The sequence below is a fragment of the Cimex lectularius genome, unplaced genomic scaffold (genome assembly GCF_000648675.2).
Source record: "Cimex lectularius strain Harlan isolate CLEC.00 unplaced genomic scaffold, Clec_2.1 scaffold251, whole genome shotgun sequence".
In the NCBI taxonomy this organism is placed as follows: Eukaryota; Metazoa; Arthropoda; class Insecta; order Hemiptera; family Cimicidae; genus Cimex; species Cimex lectularius.
In genome coordinates, this window is record NW_019394213.1 from 5,376 (window position 1) to 33,310 (window position 27,935).

General features: G+C 34.3%; 1 protein-coding gene across 1 annotated transcript; it reads right to left on the reverse strand.

Annotated features, from left to right (window-relative positions):
• On the reverse strand, nt 1-27,440 carry LOC112126114. Its single transcript, XM_024230215.1, has 4 exons — nt 26,978-27,440; nt 5,498-5,641; nt 5,259-5,417; nt 1-1,268 (listed from the first exon to the last, which is right to left on the reverse strand). The coding sequence occupies exons 1-4, from the start codon at nt 27,084-27,086 to the stop codon at nt 1,081-1,083; spliced, it is 600 nt and encodes a 199-aa protein (XP_024085983.1). The 5' UTR covers nt 27,087-27,440; the 3' UTR covers nt 1-1,080.
• Between the last annotated feature and the right edge of the window lie 495 nt (nt 27,441-27,935).

Sequence of the window (27,935 nt, forward strand, 5' to 3'; positions counted from 1 at the left end):
TACTTTTTCTTATTTTAATATAATGGTTTTATGTTCCATAACAGGTCTTTCCAATAAGTTATAACAAATCGTACAACTGCTATTTTCTAGTAAATAACTACAACCTTATTAACAAATTGTAAGCTTCAAAATGCCCATAAATAAAAAACCAGTCTTTCCTGCAAAAACTTTATCGAAAAATAATGCCTGAAAAACACTTTTTTTTTCTTACAAATATTTTCTTAATTTCTAGTACAATTTAATTTACCCTGTGTGCTCACAATACAACGGAGCAAATTGGAAAATATATATTTTTTTACACAAAATATATGTACTCTCCTTTCGTTTTAAAACTATTTCATATTATTATCATTGGTTATGTTTTGACGTTTCAAATTAACATGCGTTATATAATGCTGGACACAGTTGAAAAACTGCACCTCGCTTGTACTAATTATTTAATACTTTTTTTTATTGGCATTCCTTAATTTATTGACAATTTTTAGCTAATATGGCAAATAACCTTAATAAAATAAATGAGAAATATAGCTTTTTATATATAAACAATGCATGGACATAAACTGGAATATTGCTTGAAGGAAAAAACTGCATAATGAAAATTCTCTTTAAAAGCAAGTTTGTAGTTATTTTTTTCGATTTGACTATTGCGTAATGGAGTGTAAATTTTCTCATAAGTGAATTCAATAACAGGCTCATTCATGCCAGGCTGCGAAATTTATGAAGAGCTTTAGTCAGACTTTAAAGATCAAGCTCGGTCATAAAAGCTGAGGGCGTTCAAAGAGGTTTAATTAATGAACGTAATCTCAAGATTCTTTATAAACCGACTATTAATACAAAAGCTCTTTCATGTAATAAATACAATTAGTATAACTAGGATGTTGGAAACTATGGAAATTATGAAGTATGCAATCTCGATTTGGAAAAATAAAAAACCTAAAGGGTAATTTATAAGAAATGAAATCTGTCAAAGCCGAATACAAAAAAGGATGCCGCTAGTATCATCTTATCCGAACCGTTCGTCTTATCACCTTCGAGATATAGGCTGTTCTCTTTCAATATATTATTTTCAACGCATCAAAATTAATCCTGGCTTGAATCCTTACCTGTTTGATCGAAGTAGATCGACGGCGTTAAATTCGAATTTGCGTAATGCCTAGGCTTAGCGCCGACAAATAGCTTAAGTACGAAGCATATAAGCGCAGTCAGGACAGCCAAACCAGTCGCTACGCCGAGAAGCGTCGACATGTCCGTCGCTATCACAACAACATCTGAAGACGAAATATTACAGGCATAAAAATCAACAGCGTTATGTTATTTTGAAAAGTGTTCGATACAGGATTGATAAGAAATTAATGTCGGTTTTTGTATTTAAAAAGGAAAAAACGCTCAATTTTGATTCATGAACGCAGGAAAAACATGTCATGGGAAACAAAAATACTTGATGAATGACCAGTTCATTTTCAAAATATGCTTTACACAACTAAATGTAAAGTCTTAATGTAAGGTATTAGTTGAGGTAAAACAGTCAGGACATAATTTGACATTAAAAAGTGTTAATTTGAAATTAGAAAAAAGGCCAAATTGAAGTTAAAAAATGCTAATTTGGAATGTAATTGAATTTAGAAAAGTTATTTTGACAAAAGTCTATCTGATATCTTTTTTATTGCTTTAAAAAAAGGGTTAATTTGAAATTAAAAAGGCCTACTTTGAAGTTAAAAAGAATTGATGTAATGTTAAAAATCCACTAGTTTTCGTGAATTAATTAAAGTTTTTAGTTGAGATAAAAAAGTCAGTGTCACGAGGGGGATTCGAACCCACGACCTTCGGCTAAATACGACGCCGCTCTACCACTTGAGCTATCGTGATCCACTCGGACACCAACTTCCCATCTCAACCCTCCTTTCGAATTTTCCCTCCTTTTTGCCATTTTTCAATCTCAACCAATACCTTACATAAAGGATTAATTAATTCAAAGAAGTTATTAGGTCAATCGGACCACGAAATCTAATGGAGTAAATGCAAAGTGTTGACTGACTGAATAAACAGAAACCTGAAAATGTACAGTGAATTCGCTGTATTGACAGTGAAATATTTTTGTTATATTACGAAATGTTTTGTAATTGAGAAAAACCAATCATTTGTATACAAGACGCGTTAAAACGGTTCCAGAATGATAATAATAAATATTACAAATTTACAATTAATTTTGCCGTTTTAACAACGAAATCTTTTATAACTGACGAGAGCCAATAAATCACGCCACTTTTACCACCTTCAACGTTTTGTGGCTGAAGATATTGCAGACTAAAAATGAAGAAGGTGACAAATATTTCTCACAGTTTTTGCTACATCACAACAAAAATTTCCATGGCAGAATAAATAATTCATTTTGTTTAGATTTGCATCTCATCCATTACAGTTCGTGGCCTGTTGACCAATTAACTTTTTTCAATTAATTAATCTTTATGAAAGGTATTGGTATAAAGATTAATTAATTGAGAAAAGTTAATTGGTCAATCGGACCACGAACTGTAATGGATTTAATAATTAAACTGAAGTATATCTTCACGAAAGATCTCCGTGACCATTTCATTTGTCGCCGAGAATCAAATAGATTACACGACATTTGAAAAATGGCAAAAAGGAGGGAAAATTCGAAAGGTTGGGTTGAGATGGGAGGTTGGTGCCCGAGTGGATTGAAGTCACTACAGCTCAAGTGGTAAAACAGCGGCGTAATTAGCCGAAGATCGTGGGTTCGAATCCCGCTCGTGACACTGACTTTTTTTATCTCAACCAAGCTAATGGATTTCAAGTAATATTTTCTTCTGGCCTTGTTTTGCGATTGATTGGTTTTCCTCAATTATAAAATAATTCGTTGATACGACAAAATTTGTTGCCAAATGTGACGATTATTGCTTTTTAACTATGTAGTCATCTAGATCAAAAAATTAAATACAGACATCGATAAAAGGGGTATAAATTAATTTTCCTACAGTTCAAAATATTTCGTTGCGGCAAAAACAATTTTTTAATATTTGCTACCTTCTGCTCTGTCCATGTGTCATCTTGACCTATATTCCCAAGTCGATCCCTTTCCAAATGAAGCCAGTGGTAAAAGTGGCCTGTACGAAAATTGAGTGATTCTCTTCTATTATTGAATATTTCGTTGGTTACACGGCAAAATTTGTTTGATTGCTTTCCGCCTGTTTCATATTAGTCACATTTTTTCTGACTCGAATAAATAATTACAAAATGCAGGAGGTAGACAAGAGAACCAGTACGAGAATTGTAATTCTTCAATTATAAAATATTTCGTTGGTTATGAGGAACTTTTTGTCGCTATATTTGCCGCTTACAGCTTTCTATGTATACAAAAATAACTATACAAAAAAGTAGAATGAATTTATTTTGTGCATATCATGCGGAAAAACGTTTCTAACATTGGCCACCTTTTGGATTCCACTTATGTAATCAATGCTTACACGTTGGTGGAAAAAAAATCTGTATGAGAATTGATTGGTTTTTATAATTTACAAAATATTTCATTGGTAACGAGGCAAAATTTGTTGCAAATTCAAAATATTTCATTGGCTATGAGGCAACTTTTGTTGTTATAGTTGCCAATTACTGCTTTCTTACCGTGCAGAAAGTGATATGAATTAATTCTTCTATCATCCAAAATATTTCGTCGTGATGAGGCAATACGTATATTTTCCGTTTTCTGATTTCCTCTTATATAATCCTTCTCAGCCTATTTTCCCTGTTCTTAAAACATATTTTGTCCGTTATTCGGCAAAATTTGTTGCAATATTTGCAGCCTGAAGCTTCGTAATCAAGATTAAATGCAAACCTTTATGAAAAGTATTGGTTGAGAGAAAAAGACAGCGACACGAGCCGAATTCCGCTTCTCGTTACCAACGAAATATTTTGTATATTATAAAAACCAATCAATTATCAACCAATCATACAGATTTTGTTTTCCACCAACGTGTAAGCATTGATTACATAAGTGGAATCCAAAAGGTGGCCAATCTTAGAAACGTTTTTCCGCATGATATGCACAAAATAAATTCATTCTACTTTTTTGTTTAGCTGTTTTTGTATACATAGAAAGCTGTAAGCGGCAAATATGGCGACCAAAATTTCCTCATAACCAACGAAATATTTTATAATTGAAGAATTACAATTCTCGTACTGGTTCTCTTGTCTACCTCCTGCATTTTGTAATTATTCATTCAAGTCAGAAAAAATGTGACTAATATGAAACAGGCGGAAAGCAATCAAACAAATTTTGCCGTGTAACCAACGAAATATTCAATAATAGAAGAGAATCACTCAATTTTCGTACAGGCCACTTTTACCACTGGCTTCATTTGGAAAGGGATCGACTTGGGAATATAGGTCAAGATGACACATGGACAGAGCAGAAGGTAGCAAATATTAAAAAATTGTTTTTGCCGCAACGAAATATTTTGAACTGTAGGAAAATTAATTTATACCCCTTTTATCGATGTCTGTATTTAATTTTTTGATCTAGATGACTACATAGTTAAAAAGAAATAATCGGCACATTTGGCAACAAATTTTGTCGTATCAACGAATTATTTTATAATTGAGGAAAACCAATCAATCGCAAAACAAGGCCAGAAGAAAATATTACTTGAAATCCATTAGCTTTCGTGGTCCAATTGACCAAATAACATCTTTCAATTAATTGATCTGTATGTAAGGTATTGGTTGAGATAAAAAAGTCAGTGTCACGAGCGGGATTCGAACCCACGACCTTCGGGGTGGATCGAAGTCGCGATAGCTGAAATGATAGCAGCGGCGTATTTAGCCGAAGGTAGTAGGTTCGAATCCCGCTCGTGACAGTCACTTTTTTATCTCAACCAATTCCTTACATAAAGATTAATGAATTGAATTACTTGAAATGAAATACGACGGACAAAGCAAATGAGGCGAGGCAGACAGGATCATAGGAAATACCAACACTTAATGTATTTTTCTAAAAAAGAAATGAAAATGACAACATAATTAAAAAGCCGACATTACTTTCTGATCATCTTGATAGAAAATGCATATTGCAAAGAAGATCCTGACTGTAACATTAAGCACAAAATATCTATTAAAAATAGCGTAAATCTTTAACATAAAAATAATCGTTGAAAACAGAAATTTCCAATTTAATCAACTAATTGTCTTTAAATATGATTTAGCATTGATTGATTTGTTTGTTTGAAGAAGTTTTCAAGGCTCACCTTCTGAGCAGAAAACCCTCTTGGGCTTGGGTATAGTCACGGTGTGGAAGCCTGATTTACACTGACAGATGGCATTGTGCCTAATTTGCACACAGTCTGCGTTTTGATCGGTGAAAAGACACGTTTCCAGGTATAAACATTGATCTCCCAATTTTACAGCTGTTAACATAAAACACCCTTGTAACAACATGACACAATATATTCTAGTCATTTTTTTCTTTCTTTTTTTTAATACGTACGTTTGGCACAGCCGGTGTACAGGTCGAGGCGAACTGGATACCCTGGTTTGCAATCGCACCTTTTCGAATCTGCCTTACAAACGACGTTTATCAGGTCTGGATTGCAACTGTCTGTACAAAGTGCTCCAAGATGTGTACCGAGAGCTAAAATAAAAAAATTGTTAACTGAAAATAGTTTTAGTAAAAATATTCTTCTATTGATAAACTGGTTCGAGATTAGAATACAAAAAGTTATGTATTTCATGTTATACAAAAAAACATAACGTCAAACTATCACTTGGGTTAAACCGTCACATCACTAACCTTGTTTACATATTTTTGCCATTTAAAATTCCACGGGCTGTGCCGGGATTCGAACCCAGAACCGCTAGCGTGGCAAATATTCAACCACTAGGCACCGCGGTCCGCCCAAAGAATATTGTGATGATAAGAGATGTAAATATCAATTAATAAGATTTTTAGAGAGTTTCATTAGTTAATCGTTAGTCATGAGCCATTTTATAGGGTTTTTTAGAGGAAGGAACTATGGATGAGCCGGGAGTGACCAGTTCCAAGCCGGATTACAACTGTTTATTATTTCAGGAAGGTCTTGAGAAGGATATTCTGTATTTATTTTTTAGCTATTTTTATTTTTTTTTAACTATAAGGAGTTTATTTCCTGTCCAGGCACCATATTCCCCTATGCTTGTGAGCTGCCTTGAAGTAACAAGGGAGGAGCATAACTTTAGGCGGCCTCTTTTGCCATTTTGTCTGCCTTGGCCAGGAATCCATTTGTAAAATATTTTGACATAGTTTCTATATAAACTAAATTTAATAAGAATTTAAGATGTTATTTACTGTGGTGAGAACTGGAAGAGATTAGAAACGTATTATTAAGGTGGCACGGATGACAGGAATCGGCCAGGAGTAAAACTTTTGACTTTTATTCTTGAAAATATTTTTCAGAAGTTGGTGTCCCTAATTTTCTCCAGCTCAGTGCTAAATTGGTTTGTGTCTTACCTGTCGGGACGGAAACAGATGACTATCGGAAAACAAAATTAGATCTCGTGGTTGCAAGTAAATTGGAGTGTCCCTCAGGGATCAGCGCTGAGCACCCTTCTTTACTTTCTATACCTTTATGATTTACCACATAAAATAATTCCTTGCATCTTAACTTTGCTGCTGCTTTCAAATTGACGTGCAATGCTCAAATTTTGACAATGAAAAATCCATTAGATTAATGAGGATGTTGAGAAGATAGGGGCTGGTTGTAATAAACTAAACCTTAATGACAATAAAGGCTCAAATTCTACCCAATCTGTAAATACAAAGCATCCTTTTTCCAAAATTCTTTCCTAATCACTGCATGAAAAAATGATTTTAAAAAATTGCTCATATGTGTCAAAATTGGAAAATAACTGTTGACAAAAATCTAGTGTTTGTGATAGCTTTAAAAAGAATCAGTACTCTTACTTTTCTGCTGATTCTCTGAGTATATTTTGTTTTATTCTTTTCCTTAAAAATGAAGACTTAATTTTTTTAAATTTCTATTAAATAAGAGTTGCTATTATTTATTTAATTTTATATATTTTTACATAAACAAAGGCAAAATTAGTGACCACCCTTACTTTTCTGTTGATTCTCTGAGTATATTTTGTTTTATTCTTTTACTTAAGAATGAAGACTTAATTTTTTTTTAATTTCTATTAAATAAGAGTTGCTATTATTTATTAAATTTTATATATTTTTACATAAACGAAGGCAAAATTAGTGACCACCCTTACTTTTCTGTTGATTCTCTGAGTATATTTTGTTTTATTCTTTTCCTTAAGAATGAAGAGTTAATTTTTTTTTAATTTCTATTAAATAAGAGTTGCTATTATTTATTTAATTTTATATATTTTTACATAAACAAAGGCAAAATTAGTGACCACCCTTACTTTTCTGTTGATTCTCTGAGTATATTTTGTTTTATTCTTTTCCTTAAGAATGAAGACTTAATTTTTTTTTAATTTCTATTAAATAAGAGTTGCTATTATTTGTTTAATTTTATATATTTTTACATAAACAAAGGCAAAATCAGTGGCCGCCCTTAATATATTTAATTATCTCTTAAACAACTCCTCCATTATCTTACAACAAATTTGGACAGTTTTAAAGGATTAGAGATAAACAAAATACAGATTATGTTTACAATCGGATTTTGTAAATAAATCTTTGAATAGTCACTCCCTTCTTTGCTTGGTTTTCTGTAAAGCTCCCCCCCCCCCAACGTTCCGGTGGTTTGATTTTTTTAACTTGTACGACTTTTTAAGCTTCAAATTTGTTTGAGTGATGGTTTTAAGAGATTCAGATTTAGCTAGAATCGACCCTGAATCAGACTAATCAGTGAATGTGTAGATGTTTATTTGTGTAAACTTTGATTGAGGAATATCGAATACCATCGAATACTTCATGGAGTGGTGCATCGATAAAAAAGAGTGTCTTTATAAGCGAAAAAGTGTGTTGAACTCCAGCCTCGATGGCGCAATGTCAATCGACCTTCAAGTAGTCTAGTATGCATATGTGTTCAGTTCTAAGTAACAAAGAATGTATTTAAGAATGAATGATAGAATGATTTAGGTTACTAAATGTCTAAAATGACATTGTTGTTGGCAGCCCCTTGAGCCGTCGATGGTGACACGGATAAGACCAAAGATAAGTCTAACCCCGGATTACTAAGAAACCATAGTGGGTAATTCATATAGGTTGAATTATGCACGCTGATTCCGAGCTTATATAAATCAATTTACACAATGGTTTCCAAGGAACCACTTTGTGTACTTTCATGTTTGAACTTGTCCCTCGTTCATTTATATTTCAAAGTGAACAAGAGGGAAAGCGATACGGTCTATATTTTACGATCGCGAACTTCTGTTGGAGTAATCGAAACTTTGGTCATTAGCCTGCCACATCAATTATGTCGAGTTGGGCGTCGAGCGGAAAGGAGCGAGGTTACATTTTACATGTTATATATGTTTTTTTTACCTCTTTCAGCAGCTTGTTGGACAATTTCTGCAATTTTAAACTGGAGGCCACGCTATCTGGGCAGATAAGAGAATCACGAGGAAACGTGACGACATGGACTGAAACATCTTCTAATACCTCACTTTTACGCTCACATACGAATTGATTTGTTTTACAGATGACAAAAAAATTAATATCCCAAAAAATTAAGAAGAAGAAGAAAAGGCACAAGAAAAGAGAAAAATTTCGTCATAATTTTCCAAAATTGATAGACTTTTTATTGATCGATAAAATTGATATTTTCTACTGTGCTAATTTTCTTTAATTCTAATGCATATAATTAGTATATTTTAATAAAAATATAGTAGTTTATAAATAAAACAACAGTGTCTATTTCGTCGTCATCCGATTTTTTAACGTTCAAATAACCTTGAATGACTAAGACTAGCTGCTGAATAACCGAGGAAAAATTTATTGATAAATTATAGAAAAACACGTCATATATTTATTTGTACAAATATAAAGGGTGTCCCGCGAACAGACGTCAATACTTCAGAAGGTTATCCTAAATGTCAAATTGGTTTAAAAAATCTCGATTGTCCAAAGTCTGATTCACAATTGTATTCGAGATATTTAACGTTTCAAGTTACTTCGACCTTTCACAACTTTATACTGTTAATTTACCTGTATTTAATAAAACATTAGTCCTACCCTAAATTTGATTACACCAGTGAAAAGTCGATTAAAAACTCTATGAGATTAATTTATTATTTTTTTGATTATAACCTTAAGCAAGCAAAACACAAAAATCACTTAAACTATTACGTGTTTACAAATTTCTGGTCTAAATTTTAAATAAGATTTTTTCGATTCTGTAAATATGAAAAGTTGCCCCGACACTGCTGTCAAAACTTGTACTTTATTTCTAAATTTCATTAATGTAAAAATAACTTTCAATCTCTAAAATTTTGATATTTTTGTTGCAATCGGTTAAAAAATTTATTAAATTTTTTATTAAAAATAATATAAATTTTAATTAATTAATAATTAACGTTTTTGCTGTTCATTTTTGAAAACCATTATTTGTATTGCACGTTATTGAACATATATTGCAGCATGGAACTTTATTTTTAACAAAACGTTTTCGACCTCATGACGAGTCCTCTTCAGTGTTACACATTGTTGGGAAATCCACTGGATAGGCAATGGTAAATTAAAACTGAAGAGGACTCATGTCATGAGGTCAAAAATATTTTGTAAAAAAATAAAATTCCACATATGTTCAATAATCTACAGTACAAATAATAAAGAATTTGTGAACGTAATACAAAGTATATAAAAAGATTCTTTGTTACAAAATTGAAGATAAATAGAAAATCTTCAAAAAATTCAATTAAATGATCAAACTTACCCCCTTTTTTGGTTTGCAATCTTAAATAGGGGGGTTAAAGGTTTAATTCGATTTATTTTAACTGTTTCTTTTTCTTTATTTATTTTTTTCTTATTTTCTTTAAGTATCGTAATCAAAAATTCAAACTTTTAGTTAGAAAATTCTACTTAAACTTTAACAAAATCTTTAGAAACTCAAAAAGGATTTTATTCTAAGTAATTTTATTTTATTTTATGTCTTTTTTTACTTTAGATCATTTAAAAATAACTGAATATCATAGTTTTTTTAATGCTTTATCGATTGGGACTAGTAGAATTAATATTTTTTGGGATACGAGGGACATTATGGAATAAAGTTGTGAAAGATTGAAGTAACCTAAAAAGTGAAATATCTCGAATAAAATTGAGAAAATTAACTAAACAAAACAAACCCAATGGTACAAAATTGAACATAAGAAAATACAAATGTCCTAAATTTTCACCTTCTTGAATAATGCAAGTCGGACATTGGTTATTTCACTGGAGTTTTTTTTATTTTGTTCGCTTAAGTTTACAATAAAAGATATATAAAAATGTATTTTTATGATTCCAATGCTCTTTTATAGATATAATCAAATTTACCATCGGTTTAATATTTTATCAGAAACGAGGAACGGAATAAAGTTATTAAAGGTAGAAATTACCTGAAAAGTGAAATATCTCGAATAAATTGAGAAGCAGTCCTTGGGCAATCACACTTTTTACCTCATTAAAAGATAATTCTTACTCACAGTTTATGATGAAAGAACTATCTTTTAAAAAGGTGAATAGAAATACTCATCCCACCTTCATCATTTCTAACAAAACTTTTTTTTTGTCCAATTTGACGTTTAGGATAACCTCCGAAAGTACTGAAGTCTGTTCAAAGGACACTCTATACAGAGTGTCCTTTTTAGATGGCCCCCTGAATTTCTCTTGAACCAATGACGCTATTAAAAAAGAAATACGTGTTTAATATTTTTAGTCTAGTTTCAAATTTTTACCTTTTTTGGAAGAAAAATGATATAGGGTACCTCAGGCCCAGTTCAAGTGGTTAGAACAGCGGCGTATTGACCCTAAGGTCGTGGGTTCGGATCCCGCTCGTGACACTAACTTTTTCTTTTCAACCATAACCTTACATAAAAAGATTAATTGATTGAAAGAATTAATTTGGTCAATCAGACCACTAAATATAATGGATTTTATTGTATGTTCGCGAAAATCCGAATTCCTTTCTCAAAAATGTTGGAGGGTTTTAGGTTTTTCAAAAAATAAAATTAGAGAAGTTCTCCGGACTTACAATTTTAAACCGTATGGCTCTCATCTTGTCCAGGGACTCTGATTATGACAGACGTCTAACGTTCTTTGCACATATGCCGATTTGAGAGGCTGAAGAAAACTTTCTTCCATTCATCCTATCCTAGGTGAATCCAAGTTCACCTATAATGAAATATTAAACTGTTGGAATGTACGAACGTGGGCAGAGGAAAATTTGAGAATTTGATACTTTTGTCATCATGAGGTGGTTCACGGTATCAACGTTTGGTGTGGATCTCTCGGAAATAAATTAATTGGGCCATACTTCTACGAAAACAATTTAAATAGTGCTCAGTTTCTCAATTTTTTGAGGGGTTTAACCAACACTATTGATGATGTTCCTCTGCAACAACGACAAAGAATGATTCTCCAGGAACCATGGACAGTTTTGCTTAGATATCAGGCAACTGACGGAAGCTGGAAAACAATTGGCTTTGCTTTGGGTGAAAACACATGTAGGAATCCAAGGCAATGAAAAACCGGCTGGCCAAAGAAGCTGCTGATGACAGTCAAATACCAATAGAATATAATAAATAGCCTTCATCCCAGTTAAAAAAATGCCTCTTCAAAAATGCCCTTACAAAATGGGATCTTGCATGGAGAATGTCAACCAAAGGAGAAGAGAAGAAAAAGTTTTTTTCAAAAGGTACAGGACAGGTGAGGATTGACACTCAATATAACGGCCAAGCTGACGGAGACTCTCACTGGACATAGGCCCAACCTGAAATATTTGTATAGAGTAGGAGTGACAACATCGACGGCGTGCGTTTGCGGCAGTCAGGTTCACGGCGTGGATCTCTTGTTCCACTGCCCAGTGCTGGATGGAAAGAGATCAAATTTGATACGACACCTCCTGCTGAATAGATCGGACTGGCCGTGACCTCGAAGAAACTTCCTCAGTGTAAACAAAGTAACAGTGTTTGAATAATTGGTTAAAAATTGTAACTTGCGGGAAATAAACAATACATAATCATAATTAATATTAAATTAAATTTCATAAAAAATATATATAATATATATAAACGTCAATAATGTAAATGTATCTACATTACATGTAATACAGTAGTGGTTCATGTAGAAAATGAATGAATAAATAAAATAAAATAAAATAAATGATTCTCCAGCTTGATGGATGCCCGGCACACAATTCTTTGCAGGTGAGGCGTTATTTGACCGTTACTTCCAGGATAGGTGGATAGGACCTCATGGCCCGATCTGTTAGCCTCCTCGATAACCCGATTTAATTCCACGTGACTATTTTATGTGGGGCCATTTAAAAAACAGTGTCTAAGCCAATCATAACATGGTAACTTCAGCTGAAGAACTGCGGCAAAGGATAGAATATGTTTATCAATCCTTCTCCCCGACTCTACTGCCCGAGCACCGGTGAAGATTGGTTAAAAAGAGCAAATCTTTTGGGTCTTTACGCAAGGGAGGCAGTTCGAAAATGAAATGTGATTAATAAATGGCAAACCAAATGACGGTAGTTTGTCTTCAAACTTTTTCCCATAACGTTGTCGTTTTTCGATCAATTTAAAATCCGATTGCACCATTGTATTCAGACTAAAACATCCTTTAAAATTATGTCTCAGCATGTCGAGGGTCGTATATGAAATTTTAATGTTTAACTTGGTCTGAGGTACCTTGCATATTTATTTAGAAATCGTGAGATGCTGTCTGGTGTGATGTAGGTTTCGGAAAAACATTTTCTTTATCGTGCCAACGTTTCGATCTTTATTGAGATCATCTTCAGGGCCTGGGATTTACAAACATTGTTTACATATAACAATTACATTTTGGATGTGGAAAAGTGAATTTATACAATGCAAAATATAGTTTTTATATATTTTGTATTGTATAAATTCACTTTTCTACATCAAAAATGTAATTGTTGTATGTAAACAATGTTTGTAAATCTCAGGCCCTGAAGATGATCTCAATAAAGATCGAAACGTTGGCACGATAAAGAAAATGTTTTTCTGAAACCTACATCACACCAGACCGCATCTCACGATTTCTAAATAAATATCGATTAACGATCATTAATTACCACACACGTACCTTGCATAATTTTTCTCCAAAAAAGGTGAATATTTGAAATTAGTCTAAAAAATATTAAACACAAACAATATTGATAGCGTCATTGGTTCAAGACAAAATTCAGCTGGGCCATCTAAAAAAGGACGCCCTTTTATATTAAACCGACGTTGTGATATGAGAACAAATTTTCCTATTATAATCCCTTTCTGACTTTAAATATCTATAATAACCTTATTATCTAGATAATATTGTGTGACATAGTCATAGCGTTTTCCGTACAATAAATGAAATGAATCCACAGTAAACTGTCTAGTTTAAAAGCGTTTTACAAAGAATTCGTCCATGACGCACAACCGTATAAAATCGAACTTAGTAATTTGCGAGACGTCCGGCGGACAAAGCTGTTACTCCGTCGGACGGTACTTTCCTCCACACCCGCCCTGCGAGAAGATATGCGTGACTCTTGTTTTGATAAGGGATCAGCTACATCTGTCTTGTAAAGGGCGAGCTTATCTTTCCACTTGCCTGCCTTGATTTATATCCCATTGAGAATAATTTGCCGATTATGAGCATGTTGCGGTTTTAGTAACGTCTATACATATGTGTAAAAAAACAATAATTTAAGTGTTTTATAAAAAAACCAATCGACGCATTTCTTTAAGATTTTATTGAAATACAAGATTAAGGGAAAAGAGAAAAGTGAATCGCAATACAGCAGAGTTTTAGTTAGGATGTGGGGATCAGCAGATTCTTTCCTTCAGTGATCGATGAAGCTGAATTACTTTAGGATGTAAGCCTGGATTTGTATTCCACCACACACGGATTATAGTCCACAATTTGCGCTTCAAGTAGTAGCACATTAATCTTATATTTTACCACACTTGGTGTATTGAATATTGATGGTTTGTTATGAGGCTATGGTCTGAAAAGTAAAATGTCTCCTGTTTATCCGGTTTTAGTCAATAATTCTCGATGCGAAAAGAGGCAGTGCCTCGCCCTGTCTATCCTTAACGTCGCACCTTGTTTTTGTTACTCACCCTCTCTTACTTGCTAAATCTCCCCTCCTCACTCTCTCCTCTTCTATCTATATTTATCTCTCTACATCTCTCTCTCTCTCTCTCTCTCTCTCTCTCTCTCTCTCTCTCTCTCTCTCTCTTTCTGTCACTCGATCTATCTCTCCTCTCCCTTTTTCTATCCCACCCTCCCTCGCTATTCTACTCTCGTTTCTTTCCACTCCTATCTACGCGCGCGTGTGCGCTTGCGTACGTATGATGAAGGAATATATATCTTCACCATTTTAAAACTTTAAGCAAAGTATATTACAGTTTACTGTTGACTAAGTACAATTAATTGTTTATTCAATTTTTTCAGATGAGTAACTCCACCCGGGACGTCGTTCTCCAGGCAATATTGAACATGACATGACAGAAAATAAAAAACCCACGATTGTGCTATTGTCGTTGCTTAAGCAATCAATAATGGCAACATTCTCAGTCATGCAAGAACAGCCGGAAGAGGTTGAGACGAGAAATAAATGGAATTCCTAATAGTCTCTTTGTCACCGCGCATTTCATTACAATACCGTGGCAAAAGCGCTGTTTGCGCCAAGAAATAAATAAAATGTATTGCATTTCCGTCAAAGTGTCTTTGACCTGTCGTGATTATATATTTAACAATAATAGATATAAATTTATTTATAAGTAAATATAATAAAATTTTTGAGAGATCGTTGATTTTTTTATGCAAGCATATTAAATTTAAGGCGATTTTTCTAAAAACTATATTTGTTAAACAGCCTTTTCCTTGAAATAGATCAAACCAATTTCCCGTATTTAATAAATCATTAATGTTTTTTATATAGCAGAAACACCAGACTTGAGTAAATTTCAACGTTTTCCTTTGGTGCTATGTAAATATTATGCATATTGATTATACTGCGGGACTTCTAAAACCATCCGCATATCTATAAATATGATTATGTAAATACCTCTCCTGGCATTAATTTATAATTGGACAAGCCATTTTCTTTAGCAGTAATTTCTTTATGTAGCGTTTTAAAAGCGTAAAGTTTAGATGTAAGCTTATATTCTGAAACAGACTTGTAATGAATGATTTAAAGAAATCCCCCAAGGGAAAATATTCTTTACAACTCGACACCTATTACACAGGTACATTTATAACCTACAAAGGCGACAATAACAAAACTCGTCTCAAATCAAACGTGGAGACAAGATAAGAGTAACAGACGTGATAAACTGTAGGTCGTTTCAGTCTATGTCATGCCGTTGCAATTTCACAATTCGACACAACCTTCTCATTTAAACGCAAAAGTAGAAGAACAGAGATGAAACTGAAGTTGAGAATGTCCAATGACTAATATATCACATACATAATTTTAAAACGTAGGAATGAATTTTATTTTATATTATCATAAAAATTAACTATGTGATATATTAAAAATTAAGCATATCATGAAGATTCATAACAACAATGTCTATTTAAGAACAAATGTATTAATTTATTATAACTTATCAACATGATCAAGTCCAACTTTATACTCAACTGAATATTTTAAATTAATGAAATGGGTATTTATTGATATATATATATATATATATATATATATAAAATGAAAAATATAGGCCTACAACTATCTCATTTAAACGAAAAAGTAGAAGAATAGAAATGAAACTGAAGTTGAGAATACCCACCGACGAAGATATCGCACAAACAATTTTAACACATTAAGAATGCATTGTATTTTCTATTATCATAAAAATTAACTATCTGATATATTAAAAATTATGCGTATTATGCAATGAAAAATTATATCACAATGTATATATTCAAGAACAAATGTATTAACATACTTATCAACATGATCAAGTCTAACTTTATAATAAACAATTGATAAAAATTTTTAGTTGAGATAAAAAAGTCAATGGCACGAGCGGGATTCGAACCCACGATCTTCGGCTAGATACGCCGCTGCTCTACCACTTGAGCTATCGTGACCTCGATCCACTCAGACAACTTCCCAATTCAACCCCACCTTCTGAATTTTCCCTCCTTTTTGGCATTTTATCTCAACTAAAAACCTTAATTAATTGTAATATGAAGTCTTTTCGGAGGATCTACAGGGCCTGAAGATGACAGTATAAAACTATCGAAAGCTCGGCGAAAACCGAAAGGAAGTTTTCTCTGTGTTTGACCTCTTCCGTAGATCCTCCGAAAAGACTTCATATTACAATTAATTAAGGTTTTTAGTTGAGATAAAATGGCAAAAAGGAGGGAAAATTCAGAAGGTCATGTTTCCAGCAGGTCAAGCGTACCACGAAATTAGTGAATTTATAATAAACTGAATTTTTTAAAAGTATGAAATGCGTATTTATTGAAATATACATATTTTAAATGAAAAATATAAGTCCACAACACTTCGGATCCGTTAATTGTAATCCGCTTTCCGCAACAAGTTCATCTGCGGTGCCACGAGACGTTAAACGGTTCAACACAGTGTTGATCCAAAATATTTACACTGGAAAGTTTCGGAAACCTCCGACCATTTGAGAACAATTGAATTGTCAGAAATTCCTTTTTGAGGACTAACGTGTTGTATTTTAAAATGCCAAATTCAATATAAATTGAGTACTTATAGAGAGAGAGAGAGAGAGAGAGAGAGAGAGAGAGAGAGAGAAATGATAATTTTACCAATTTTTATTAGTTTAATTTGATTTATTTTTAGTGGCGTCATTTCAACATTATCCAAGCCTCAGTTTATGTAAGTTGGTTAATTATTTTTTTGGATAGGGGGTGGGTCTAAAATTCCAGTGGCGACGGTGGGAATCGAATCTACGACCACGTGGTTTAGGAGCCGAGAGTCTGACCCCCTTTGGTTAGTTGTCTTAGTCTTCTGTTAAGTTTTGTCTATTGAGTCTTGGGCGGGAGTTTTCATCAATCTGTTGTCTGTGTATAGTCCTAAGTATTTGGCTTAAGTGGAAGTTTGTAGCTCCTTGATTTTGAACAGTGTGTGGCATAAAAGGTAAATTTCCCTCATTCAGTCTCGTCCTCCATTTTTTGTACCAATTTTGATAAGATAAAGGTGTTCTTGGTTGTTGGAGATTGTTTGGATAGGATTCGGGTTAAAAGATAAAATTGCGGTGATAATAATTGTATACATAAGAAAGTCAATAATATAAATGGTACGATGAGACCAAGAATGTCCCCTTGTGTGATGTATCAGTCTGATATCACGTACTCGCCGTTTTTACCAGGTTCCAGACAGTACAATTGTTTCCGTAATTGGGTGATGAGGGTACTAGGAAGCGGGGTTTGTGCTCCCTAGGCACTGCAGCCTTCTGACGCATTGTACCTTCCTAGTTCTCTATTTCAGAGCAATCGACACAATCCTTCTTCTAAGAAGCATTGGTTATTGACTGTTCCTGCTACAATTTCATTCTCTATGTTATTTCCGTATGCTAGGTTATGTCTCTATTGAGCCGTTGCTTAGCATTCGAATGTGATATGGGTGGCTGTTTCTTCCTCCTCATTATATAATATGCAAATGAGTTCATCATTACATATGCCCATGTTTTGTAGTTTTTTTCTCAGATGCCAGTGACCGGTTAATAGTCCTATCAATCCTCTGAATCTCGCCCCCTCCAACTGGAGCAGTAAGTTTGCCAGTCTTGGTGAGGGTTGTTTTAGCATAAGTTTACTGTGTCTAGCACCGCTACAGTTTACCCACTTCTCCTTTGGCAGATCCTTTTTATTTGGATCCATTCTGTGTTGGAGGATTCTGTATTTGGTTTTGGTTATCCCAAGTTCGAGGCCTATGTTTAGTCTAGCAGATCCTTCTTTGGCTCTGCTTTTTCGTTACCTACAATTCCTTTGTGCCCTGGCACCCAAGATATTATTAAGCTGTTGTTTACCCCACAATTTTTTTTTAATTTAGACAAAATATTAACCTGTAGAAAGTCTGTCCGTCAAAGGTCGATTTACTACACAAATCAATTTTTCCGAAAAAGTTCAGTGCGCAAAAATTAGTCCTTGCGCTCATTTTCGGACATATTAATTTCCGATACTTGAAAGTATGCATTTTAGCTTTTGAGATTCCTTGGTACAGCGTATTTTATTGCTCAGCTATTTGTGTCAATTTGTTGTGATTTTTTATGGCAGCATGAGAAAAATGTTTGCAAGGTAGGCAAAATGCTATGTTTTAAGCATGCGCCCTTTATTGCCACAGTTTTTAAAGATTTTTGATGCATTCACTGACTAATTTTGATGTGATTAGTTTTCAGGCTAATGCTTTAATTGCTTAAAGCTATCAGATCTTATGAGGATTGTTTTGCCAGTGTGATCTTATTAGATTTTCTAGGGCACAAGCATTGATGGCATGTGTTTCTGCTTGAAATACAGAAGTGTACTTCCCTAATGAGTTTGGATACTCATTTGATTTCCGTCGTTTCGTTTTGGATCCATTTGTACACCATATCATTGTATCTGATGCTCTCCTGAGTTTTCCCTCTCCTTTATAGACAGTTGAGAATTTATAGGATGTTGTAAATAACGTTTCCAGGATCATATCAGTCCCCATTTCTACGAATGGGTGGCTGATTTTGTTAATTATGGTTGTGTACCCGAATTTTAGGTTCAATTAGGGAAGTTTAGTTCCCATCCAATTTGATTATTTTTGGAGCCTAAGCAAGCTTTTCCTAGTTCCTCTTTGTATGAATAATTCCAGTGGATTGGCAGAGTTTCTAGTGCGTTTGAAGGGGTTGTACTCATTGCCCCTGGGATACACAGGTTTGCTAATCTTTCTAAGCTGCCTAGTGCTTGGATAATTACTTTCTCCGTAATTTGAACTAAATTGGTAAAAATCAAATAAAAATCTCGTGTATATTCTATACACTCGGGGTTAATAAAAATTGTATATCTGTTTCGGAAGTTTACAATATTTTGTCGCATTTCCTTGTCGTTCTCCCAGCGGTAAAGTTTCACAAAGAGTAACCTTTTTCTCTTGAGTCGTTAACGAAACATCAGACCTCGCGATTTCTATTCTTCTGATTTCACTTTGTAAGTTCCAATTAGTAAGACGAGTTTGGAAATGGTATTTGTTATAATAAAGTTTTGCTCTTAAGAAGATTTGTAATTCATTCAAATCTATTCAATTAAGAACTGAGGAATATTTCAAAACAGTAGCTACAGACAGATAGATAGCTTTAGGATCTTTCAACTCCATTTGCTTTCTTTGCAATTTGTATTTATGTGGGTTGAGATGGAAACAGCTTTCTATAAAATGGACGGTTTCGTTCTCGATAAGATCAATTCAGTGAAATGCCTCTATTATTCGACTTTTCTTTGGTTTGGCTGCCAAATGATTGTGTTTTTAAACAAACAAAAATGACTTTTTATACACTTTCAAACAAATGATTCGTTGAGTATTAGCGCTTTGAAAAAAAAAAAGATCTTTAATGTTGCCACGACCTCCTCGTCTCCCTTTTACGAGACGGTGGAAAAGAAGATGCGGTACACGAAGATTAAGGATTAATTAAATTGTTAAAATTAAAATTAGTTCTATATTGTTAGAAAAAAATATTATAAATGGTGAGAAAAAGATATTTACAAAGGATGCAGTCTTTTTGCCGGCGGCCTTGGAGGGTTTCTAGGCAGCGGACTTCTTAGGCTTAGTTGGGCTAGCTTTGAGCTTCTTCGGCTTGGGCTTAGCCGGAGACTTTGCTTTGGTGGCTTTGGTTTTCTTGGCAACGGGCTTCTTCTTAGGTGTAGTCGCAGTCTTCGCTTTTTTGGGCGACTTTTTTTGCCGCAGGTTTCTTCACCGGCTTGTCCTTGCTGGGAAACCTCAACGAGCCGTTGGCACCAGTGTCCTTGGTCTGGACAAGGTATTTCAGGTATTCACCCTTCAGGTATTTCCTGATGAAGACCGCCTTGGACGAGTCCACTTTGAAGTTGGCGACGACGTACTTCTTGATGGAGGGAAGAACCGCCTCGCTTGTGCACCTTGGTGATCGTCTCGTCGACCATCTGAGAAGTCGGAGGGTGAGATGGTGCCTTGTTCGCCGCTCCATCCTTCTGGCCTTTCTTGCCTGCTCCTTTGCTGCCCTTCTTCGGTGTCTCAGCCGCTGCCGCGAAGCGGGTGTATATGATTTTGTTTAAATCGCCTTACTCAAATAACAGCTAAAATATCCCAGTTTCGATAAATTTCATGGTAAAGTTGGCTGACTATCCTTCACCAACTATTATACCTTAGTTTGTTTTTACTTAAAGCTTTAATTATGCCTAAATTTGATTTGTTCTTTTCTAAAAGTTAACCAGCGTCACGAAGTAAAAAGAAATTGCATCACGCTAAAGAAAATTACGCGAAAATGACCTACAATGTTAGTGATAAATTTGACAAATAATAAGATATAGTAAATGGCAGTACAGTTAAATATTGCTATTGTTTTTACTTACGTTATTACATATAACTAGAGGTCAAAATATTCCGATAGCAACTATGGAGATCGAACCCAGGACCTCTTGGAGGGGACCGGCTCGTCTCGGCTGAGGACCCAGCGGAGCCTGGATTTTCGGACCTTTTAAAGAAGCGGTGACCGAAAAAAGGTTGGCACGGGTCAAACACACCATACAAAATGAGCTTTTTCAATGAAGAAAACATTAAAACACAGGCGATATATGGTTGTTGCCAGCCCCTAAAATGGAACTAAGTGTATTAGGGCACAACCCCGCTTCAATAATCGGAAAATAAAGGAGTAAATCCAAAAGTTCTGGACGTCAGACTGTCGGCTTGTAGACCCCGTGTCGTGGTACGATTCCCACCGTCATCTTTAGATTTTCTAGCCCCTCAGAGAAGCGATGGACGTAAAGATTTTTAAGTTTGCAACGTTCCAAATCAATGGAAGGGCGGGTTAGAATTTCACGGACCCGTCTCCATTCAAAAATGACGTTTTCATTGAAAAAACACAAATGGAATAAATACACGCTTGTTATTGCAAGTCCCGAAAATGCAACTCAAAATTGCTAAATTATCAACAGAGAGCGATACAGTTTTAAAAATAAAATTTTACGCCCCTTACGTGTAGCTTATGGCTGGTAAGATTAAAAAGATTGACACGTCATCATATCATACTATCAACAAAAAAAAAAAAAAAAACAGCGGGGACTTAAAAAACACATTGTTGAGAGACCTCGAAATGGAACTAAAGCCCCGTAGTTCTTCAATGGTTGGGGAAAAAAGTGGAGTCAAAAATTCCGCAACGTAGGGAATCGAAGCCATGACCTCAAGGAAAAGACCGAGGTAGCCGAGTGGTTTCGGTGTCCGACTAGTGGTAGTTAACCACGTGGTTATGGGTTCGATTCCCACCGTCAGCTCTTGCTTTTCCAACCCCTAAGAAGACCGGTGGCCGCATCAGGTCCCGGGCGTGTTCGAATCTCGGATAACAGAATACGAGTCCAACCCTTTGGAATGGACTTGTTCAATTATAAACACCGGAGGTTTACACACGTTTCGAGCTTCTAAAATGATACTAAAAGTAAGTACAATAAACTGAAAAAAGGGTCAAAAATTATAAGCGCATTGCTTGGCATGCACCCATGGAACCACGGGTCAGACCCCGGCTTTTATACCCCTCGGTCGTGGGTCCGTAGTGTTATGCCTATTGCACTTTGAATAATCAAAAATAAGAGAAGAGTCAAAAATTCCGTAGATCAGACCCAGGATCTCTAGGTCACAAATAATGGACTTTAAAGTCAAATCGGTCACGTTTAGCAGTTAATAACTTAAACTGTAATACAATATATAACAAACTATTATGTGTAATCTTTTAAATTTGCTTTTAATTTAATTTTAGTTTTCAAGCCGTTAAATTTCTCAATCTCCCTTGTATTACGTAAACGGCAAATAGTCTAAATATTGTACTGGGAAAGGCACTGAGTTAGTTTAAGAATAAATTTACTCATTGTTTCCAGCTTAGAAGGATCAATCTGTTATTTCACCCTACAACACGTTCTTTCGTAATTTATCGCCTGAATCGATTCGGCAGCTTAGCAGCCGGTTCCTGACTTTGGTGAAAAAAATAAAAGCTATTTTCATCTGGCTCGGCAAGTCCCTGCCCAAACTTTTATACCGGGTCTTGTTATTCTAAGAATACTTCAAACCATTTTTTTTTTTTTTTTGTTATCGCAAACTGCCTATAAATACAAATGTAACAAAAAATGTTCAAATTTGGTATTCTAAACCTGCCTTTTGGTGAAAAAAGTTTTAAAAAAGGACATGTTACTTCTGTCAATACGGATCATGGTAGCACCTGGTTATTGGATATCAATAGAGAAAAAAATATATAGACTTTACAATAAGTTTCACTTACTTAAATTTTATACGCTTTTACTTTGAAAATAAACTTTTTTTTTTAAATGATTATTCGGAGATCGTGAGATGCGGTCTGGTGTGGCGTAGGTTTTAGAAAAACATTTTCTTTATCGAGCCAACGTTTCGGTCTTTATTGAGATCATCTTCAGGGCCTGGGATTTATAAACATTGTTTAAATTGTAAATGTGTTTCGGAATTATAGATTAAAAAAATGAATTTATACAATGCTAGAAAATTTTAGATAGATTTTCTAGCATTGCATAAATTCATTTTTTTAATCTACAATTTTCTAGCATTTTATAAATTCACTTTTTTAATTTAAAATTTTCTAGCATTCTAGAAATTCATTTTTTTAATCTAAAATTTTCTAGCATTTTATAAATTCATTTTTTAATCTAAAATTTGCCAGCATTGTATAAGTTTTTTATAAATTTTTACCACATCCTACATGCAGTTGTAAAAACCAAACAATGTTTATAAATCCCAGGCCCTGAAGATGATCTCTATAAAGATCGAAACGTTGGTACGATAAAGAAAATGTTTTTTTTAAACTTACGTCACACCGCATCTCACGATCTCCGAATAATCATTTTTAAAAAATTATTAAACCTAAGAAATATTTGAGTAATAAAGAAAAAATTCAGTTCCCAAAAAAGAATACAACGGTTCAAAAGGTCAACAGATCGATCCCTTATCAATATATCGAGTGATAATCTCTTCCGGGTATAAATAGAACGGATCGTTCAGGCGCATTAAACGTTAATCCGAATGTTCACAATATTGTTTTACCCATGAAAAAAGCCGGTGTAAAAGCTTGAAACGATAATCCAGACGAACATTCGACCTAATTTTCATCCCATGTGGCTATGATACTAATGGATTACTTTAATTATCAGTGATTAATTCTTCGTCAAAAAACTTTTAATTTGTCTATCAGTCCCCCTTTTTTGTCAGGTTTCGCACAACAAATTAAAAATCCAACCCTACAGAAAGTTTCTATCCAAACTCTTCAATCCGTATGTTGTTATCTTGTGGAAAATTTATTGTAGTTTGCGAAATAAAAGTCAGATTTGTATTTCAATGCCAAGTTGAAAAATTACGATTTTATGTGAAAAAAATCTGATTTTAGACTAAAATCACAAAAATTTTAATATCTCAGGAAAGAGTGACTGATACCTCGTTCTGGTGACACTGAAATACGTTTTATTTAGTGAATCCACCATGACAGTATTGTCTTTTAGCCCTGTAACAATCTGAATATATATGGGTAGTATAAAGTACGCATAAACGAGTAATAAAAAAATAGTATTGTCCTCGTACATTTATCTCACCTCGAAAGTAAATATTAAGATAATAGGTTTCCCTCTTTCCCTCAGATAAATATATATATAATTTTATATATTTATTTATTATTGTATGGGATTTTATGTCAAAGATCGTAAATCCTCTGTTGTGTNATTCTGTGATTAAAAAAATAGTGTTTTAGAAAAAGACTAACGTCATTTTACTATAGAGTTACAAATTGAATAACAGTCAATATTCAGTTATTTCACTGTTTCTGTTATCTTAACATAAGACTGTTCGATCACTTGTTAGAAACATCAATTAATTAATTTAGGAAGCATATGAGCCTTACAAATACTTCATAATTTGTTGAAGTCGTGAGGAGCTGTCAAGAATGAGGTAGTTTAGAAAAACACGTTTTTCATTTTTTTGCCGACGTTTCGACACATGTTCCAAACTTCAATTCATTAATTTAGGAGGTATGTGAGCCTTACAAATTGGTCGATGACTCTTTTTTTTCAAGTAAAAAAAGAGAAAGGGACTAACTTTGTCCTATGGAACCAATTTGCTTCATTACGCTTCCCATCAATTTTGGCTTCGTAAATTAATTTTTAAATTCTTTTACGTATAAACTCCTTTGAATCGTACTTGAAACTCCATTCTTTTCGGTGTTTATCTATTCTTTTCTTGTTCTTTTCAAAACATTTTTCCAGTTTTTGAGCGCCTCTTCTGGTTTCTACCTGTAGACCATATTGTTTCTGTTTCTGTTTGTAATGGAGTCGGTACAATTTCAGATGCTTTTTCTGCTTAGTAGGTACTTAGGCAAAAATTTTGTGGTGCTGTGAAACATATCATTCTATTGTTTTAGGTAGGGATTTATTTTGTTTCTCAATTGTGTACATTTCTGTGATTAATAAAAAAAATACTAATGTCATTTTCCTACAGAGTTACAAAATGAATAACAGGCAATATTTCAGAGTTATTTCACTGTTTCTATTATTTTAATATTCACTGTTCGATCACTTGTTCCAAACTTGAATTTTATTAATATAGGACGCCACGTGAGCCTTACAAATTACATAAATTAAAATTCCATTTTGTTCCAAGAATAGGTAATTTGTACTATAATCTTTTAAGTGAAAATATATAAGTGAGTGTATTTAACAGGCAGGCTTGTGTAAAGGGGGAAAAACAAGGCGCCCTTCATCCTCATGGGAGGGGGGGTCCTGGTTTGACCTACATTTCGTTCAATCCAGATCTAAGGCTTTAAATACGTTTTATTTCCCTTGAATTCTTATTTAGGACCGTTGATATTTTTGATACGTCAAAAGACGACGGTGATGATTTCACACCGGCCGACCGAGAAAGCCAGAAAGGGCTGCGGTAGCGCAATCGATGTGAGGAGGATTGCAATGGTTGCCCGGGGTTACCAGCCTCATTGATCCATTTCTGACACAATAACTTACTTCGTCTTTCTCAAATTTGGGACAATTTTTATTTTTATTTGTATCTTTTTTACTATTTGTTCATTTTGTTCATCAAGTTTAATATTCTTAAAACGCAATATAGTTAATTGCAACCTGTTGTTCTATATTCGATTTTAAAAAAACTTTCAAAAATAATAGTTCATTATATTATAAATGTACATACAATACATACAAGTATGTGGCGTGCTGGCATTTTACCAAAGAAGGGTGGTTGAACCTAGGTCGAAGTAATTAAACCTAGAGCGTCTCAAGACACCTTGGTCGATCGACTCGTCCACATCAGTCGGTTCCTTTCGAAAATGAAAAACCTATGGATAAATCTTTTCCAAGATCGCCCAATAAAAAAAATACCACTTTAAGGCTGACAAAAAATTATATGTGTAATTAAATAAAATAACGCGTTTTCCTAATTAAAAAGCAATGTTATATGGTGATCAAAATAGAAAATTCTCCGAATTTTCATCACAAACAGTTCAGCCTTTTCAAGGAAATTGTAAACATCATCCTGTTTTCTAAATTCTCAACTATACATTTAAATATTTGTTTATTTATTTATCTGGGGGAAAGAGAGAAAACTATATATCTTACTATTTGCTTTCGAGGTGAGATAAATTTAGGCGGATAATACTATTTTTTATTAGTCATTTTATTGCATATTTTATTGAACCATATTGCACCTAAACCTTTGTAAATATAAATCTTTTTTTTTATTGTTTATATATTTTGTGTGTTTTTAGGCGCTGTAATAAAAAAAACTTATTTGATTATAGCTTATCCTGTTAGAAATTTTGTCATAATATGGCTATCTATTTATTTTTAAATCTTTTGTACAAAGAGTTTATTTGTGCATATTGAAGTGTAGATTTTTATGAATTTAAGGTGTTTTTTTATTTAATCCCAGTCGAATAAGAGCCGGTAGCATGAATGTAGGTTTGGGGAACGAAGCAGGGGAGGAAATCAATAAAACTGTTTACAGAGTTGCTAAGTTGACTATGAGCTGGTCCTCCACCTCGGGAGATTTGTTAGTTTCTGTGTAGGAATGTCGAAGAGCGACAGTATCGGAAAGCCGAGGCCGGAGAGACCTCCGTTCAAACTTTGTTTCCGTCAGAAAACAGCCCTCGGACGGTCCTACATCCTCCCTTCGCGCCCTCCCGGCTACAGTGAGTATTTCCGTCGAACCTGTCCACTTTCCAGTTGTCTGGAATCACTTTCTCCTTTTTACCAGTTCACACCGTGACCCGGAAGTTCTACACGAAAGACGACCTCGTGTGCAGCGAGGAGATCCTGGAGAAGAGCAAGTCTCTCTATGATCGAGGGCCGAAGGAAAAATACGGCCGGACCGTCTTGGAAAGCCATGTGTAATGTTTTTTCAAATATTTTCTACTTTTTTATCATTTTAAGTAGGATTTAATTTCAGATACGGATGGTACAACGACGTTACGTTCCGATCCGCTGAAATAGCGACATCAAGGCTTTATAATTTCCCAAGATCTATGAATCCCGTCTTCAAGCACTCCGATAGATAAGATAAAAACACTTGTGCTATGTAGAAAATAGATTAGCTCTTGATTGAAGTACCTGTGTTATTTCCGACACCCAGACCCTCCTCTTCTTGGTCCATATCCGTATAATAATCTGTCTGAGCTGAGACGGCGAGCACCGATGCAACCAGCACAGTGGTTAACATCTCACTGGGGGCGGTCAAATCTCTTACTATCTTTTCCCCACCCCTTCGAAGCTTAACGCCACCCCCGACGTGTTCAACCTGGTCGTTTGAATTTCTCAACGGGTTAATCGCCGAGACCCCGAACCATCCGGCTGTGTACTGAGAAAACGGGTTGACACGAAGGGAAAAACAAGCTTTAATTAGTTAAAATATTAAGGGGTTTTTCATCGAACTCTTAAACAAAAGGCAATTTGTGAAATATCGTGATATCCAAATTAGCTTTCAATGACGTCAGTACAAAAACAACAACAAGCAATTATTTTTTGCCTACATTTTTTAAGCTTAACGAGCGTATTTTGTTACGAAGTTAATATTCAAATTTACATTTTAAACTAAATTTTTGAAATCCGAAATATTTCAGCGACTTCAGAATTTTTTCCCCAATTTTAGACACGTGTCTGGGGGTTTTATTGGATCAAAACCAAACGTTTTGGTAATATTAATTACATTGAAAAAAAGGGGGGAAATTCAAAAGGTGGGGTTGAGATGGGAAGTTAGGGTCCGAGTGGATCGAGGTCACGATAGCTCAAATGGTACAGCAGCGGCGTATCAAGCAGAAGATCGTGGGTTCGAATCCCGCTCTTGCCATTGACTTTTTTTATCTCAACTGAAAATCTTAATTAATTGTAAGATATTAATTGGTCAAGCGGACCACGAAACTAGTGAATTTAATAAGTTTAAAATGAAGTATACCTCATTAAAGCTCTCCGTGGCCATTTCATTTGTCGCCGAGAATCAAAATCTAGTGGCGTATCAAGCCGAAGATCGTGGGTTCGAATCCCGCTCGTAACACTAACTTTTTCATTTCAA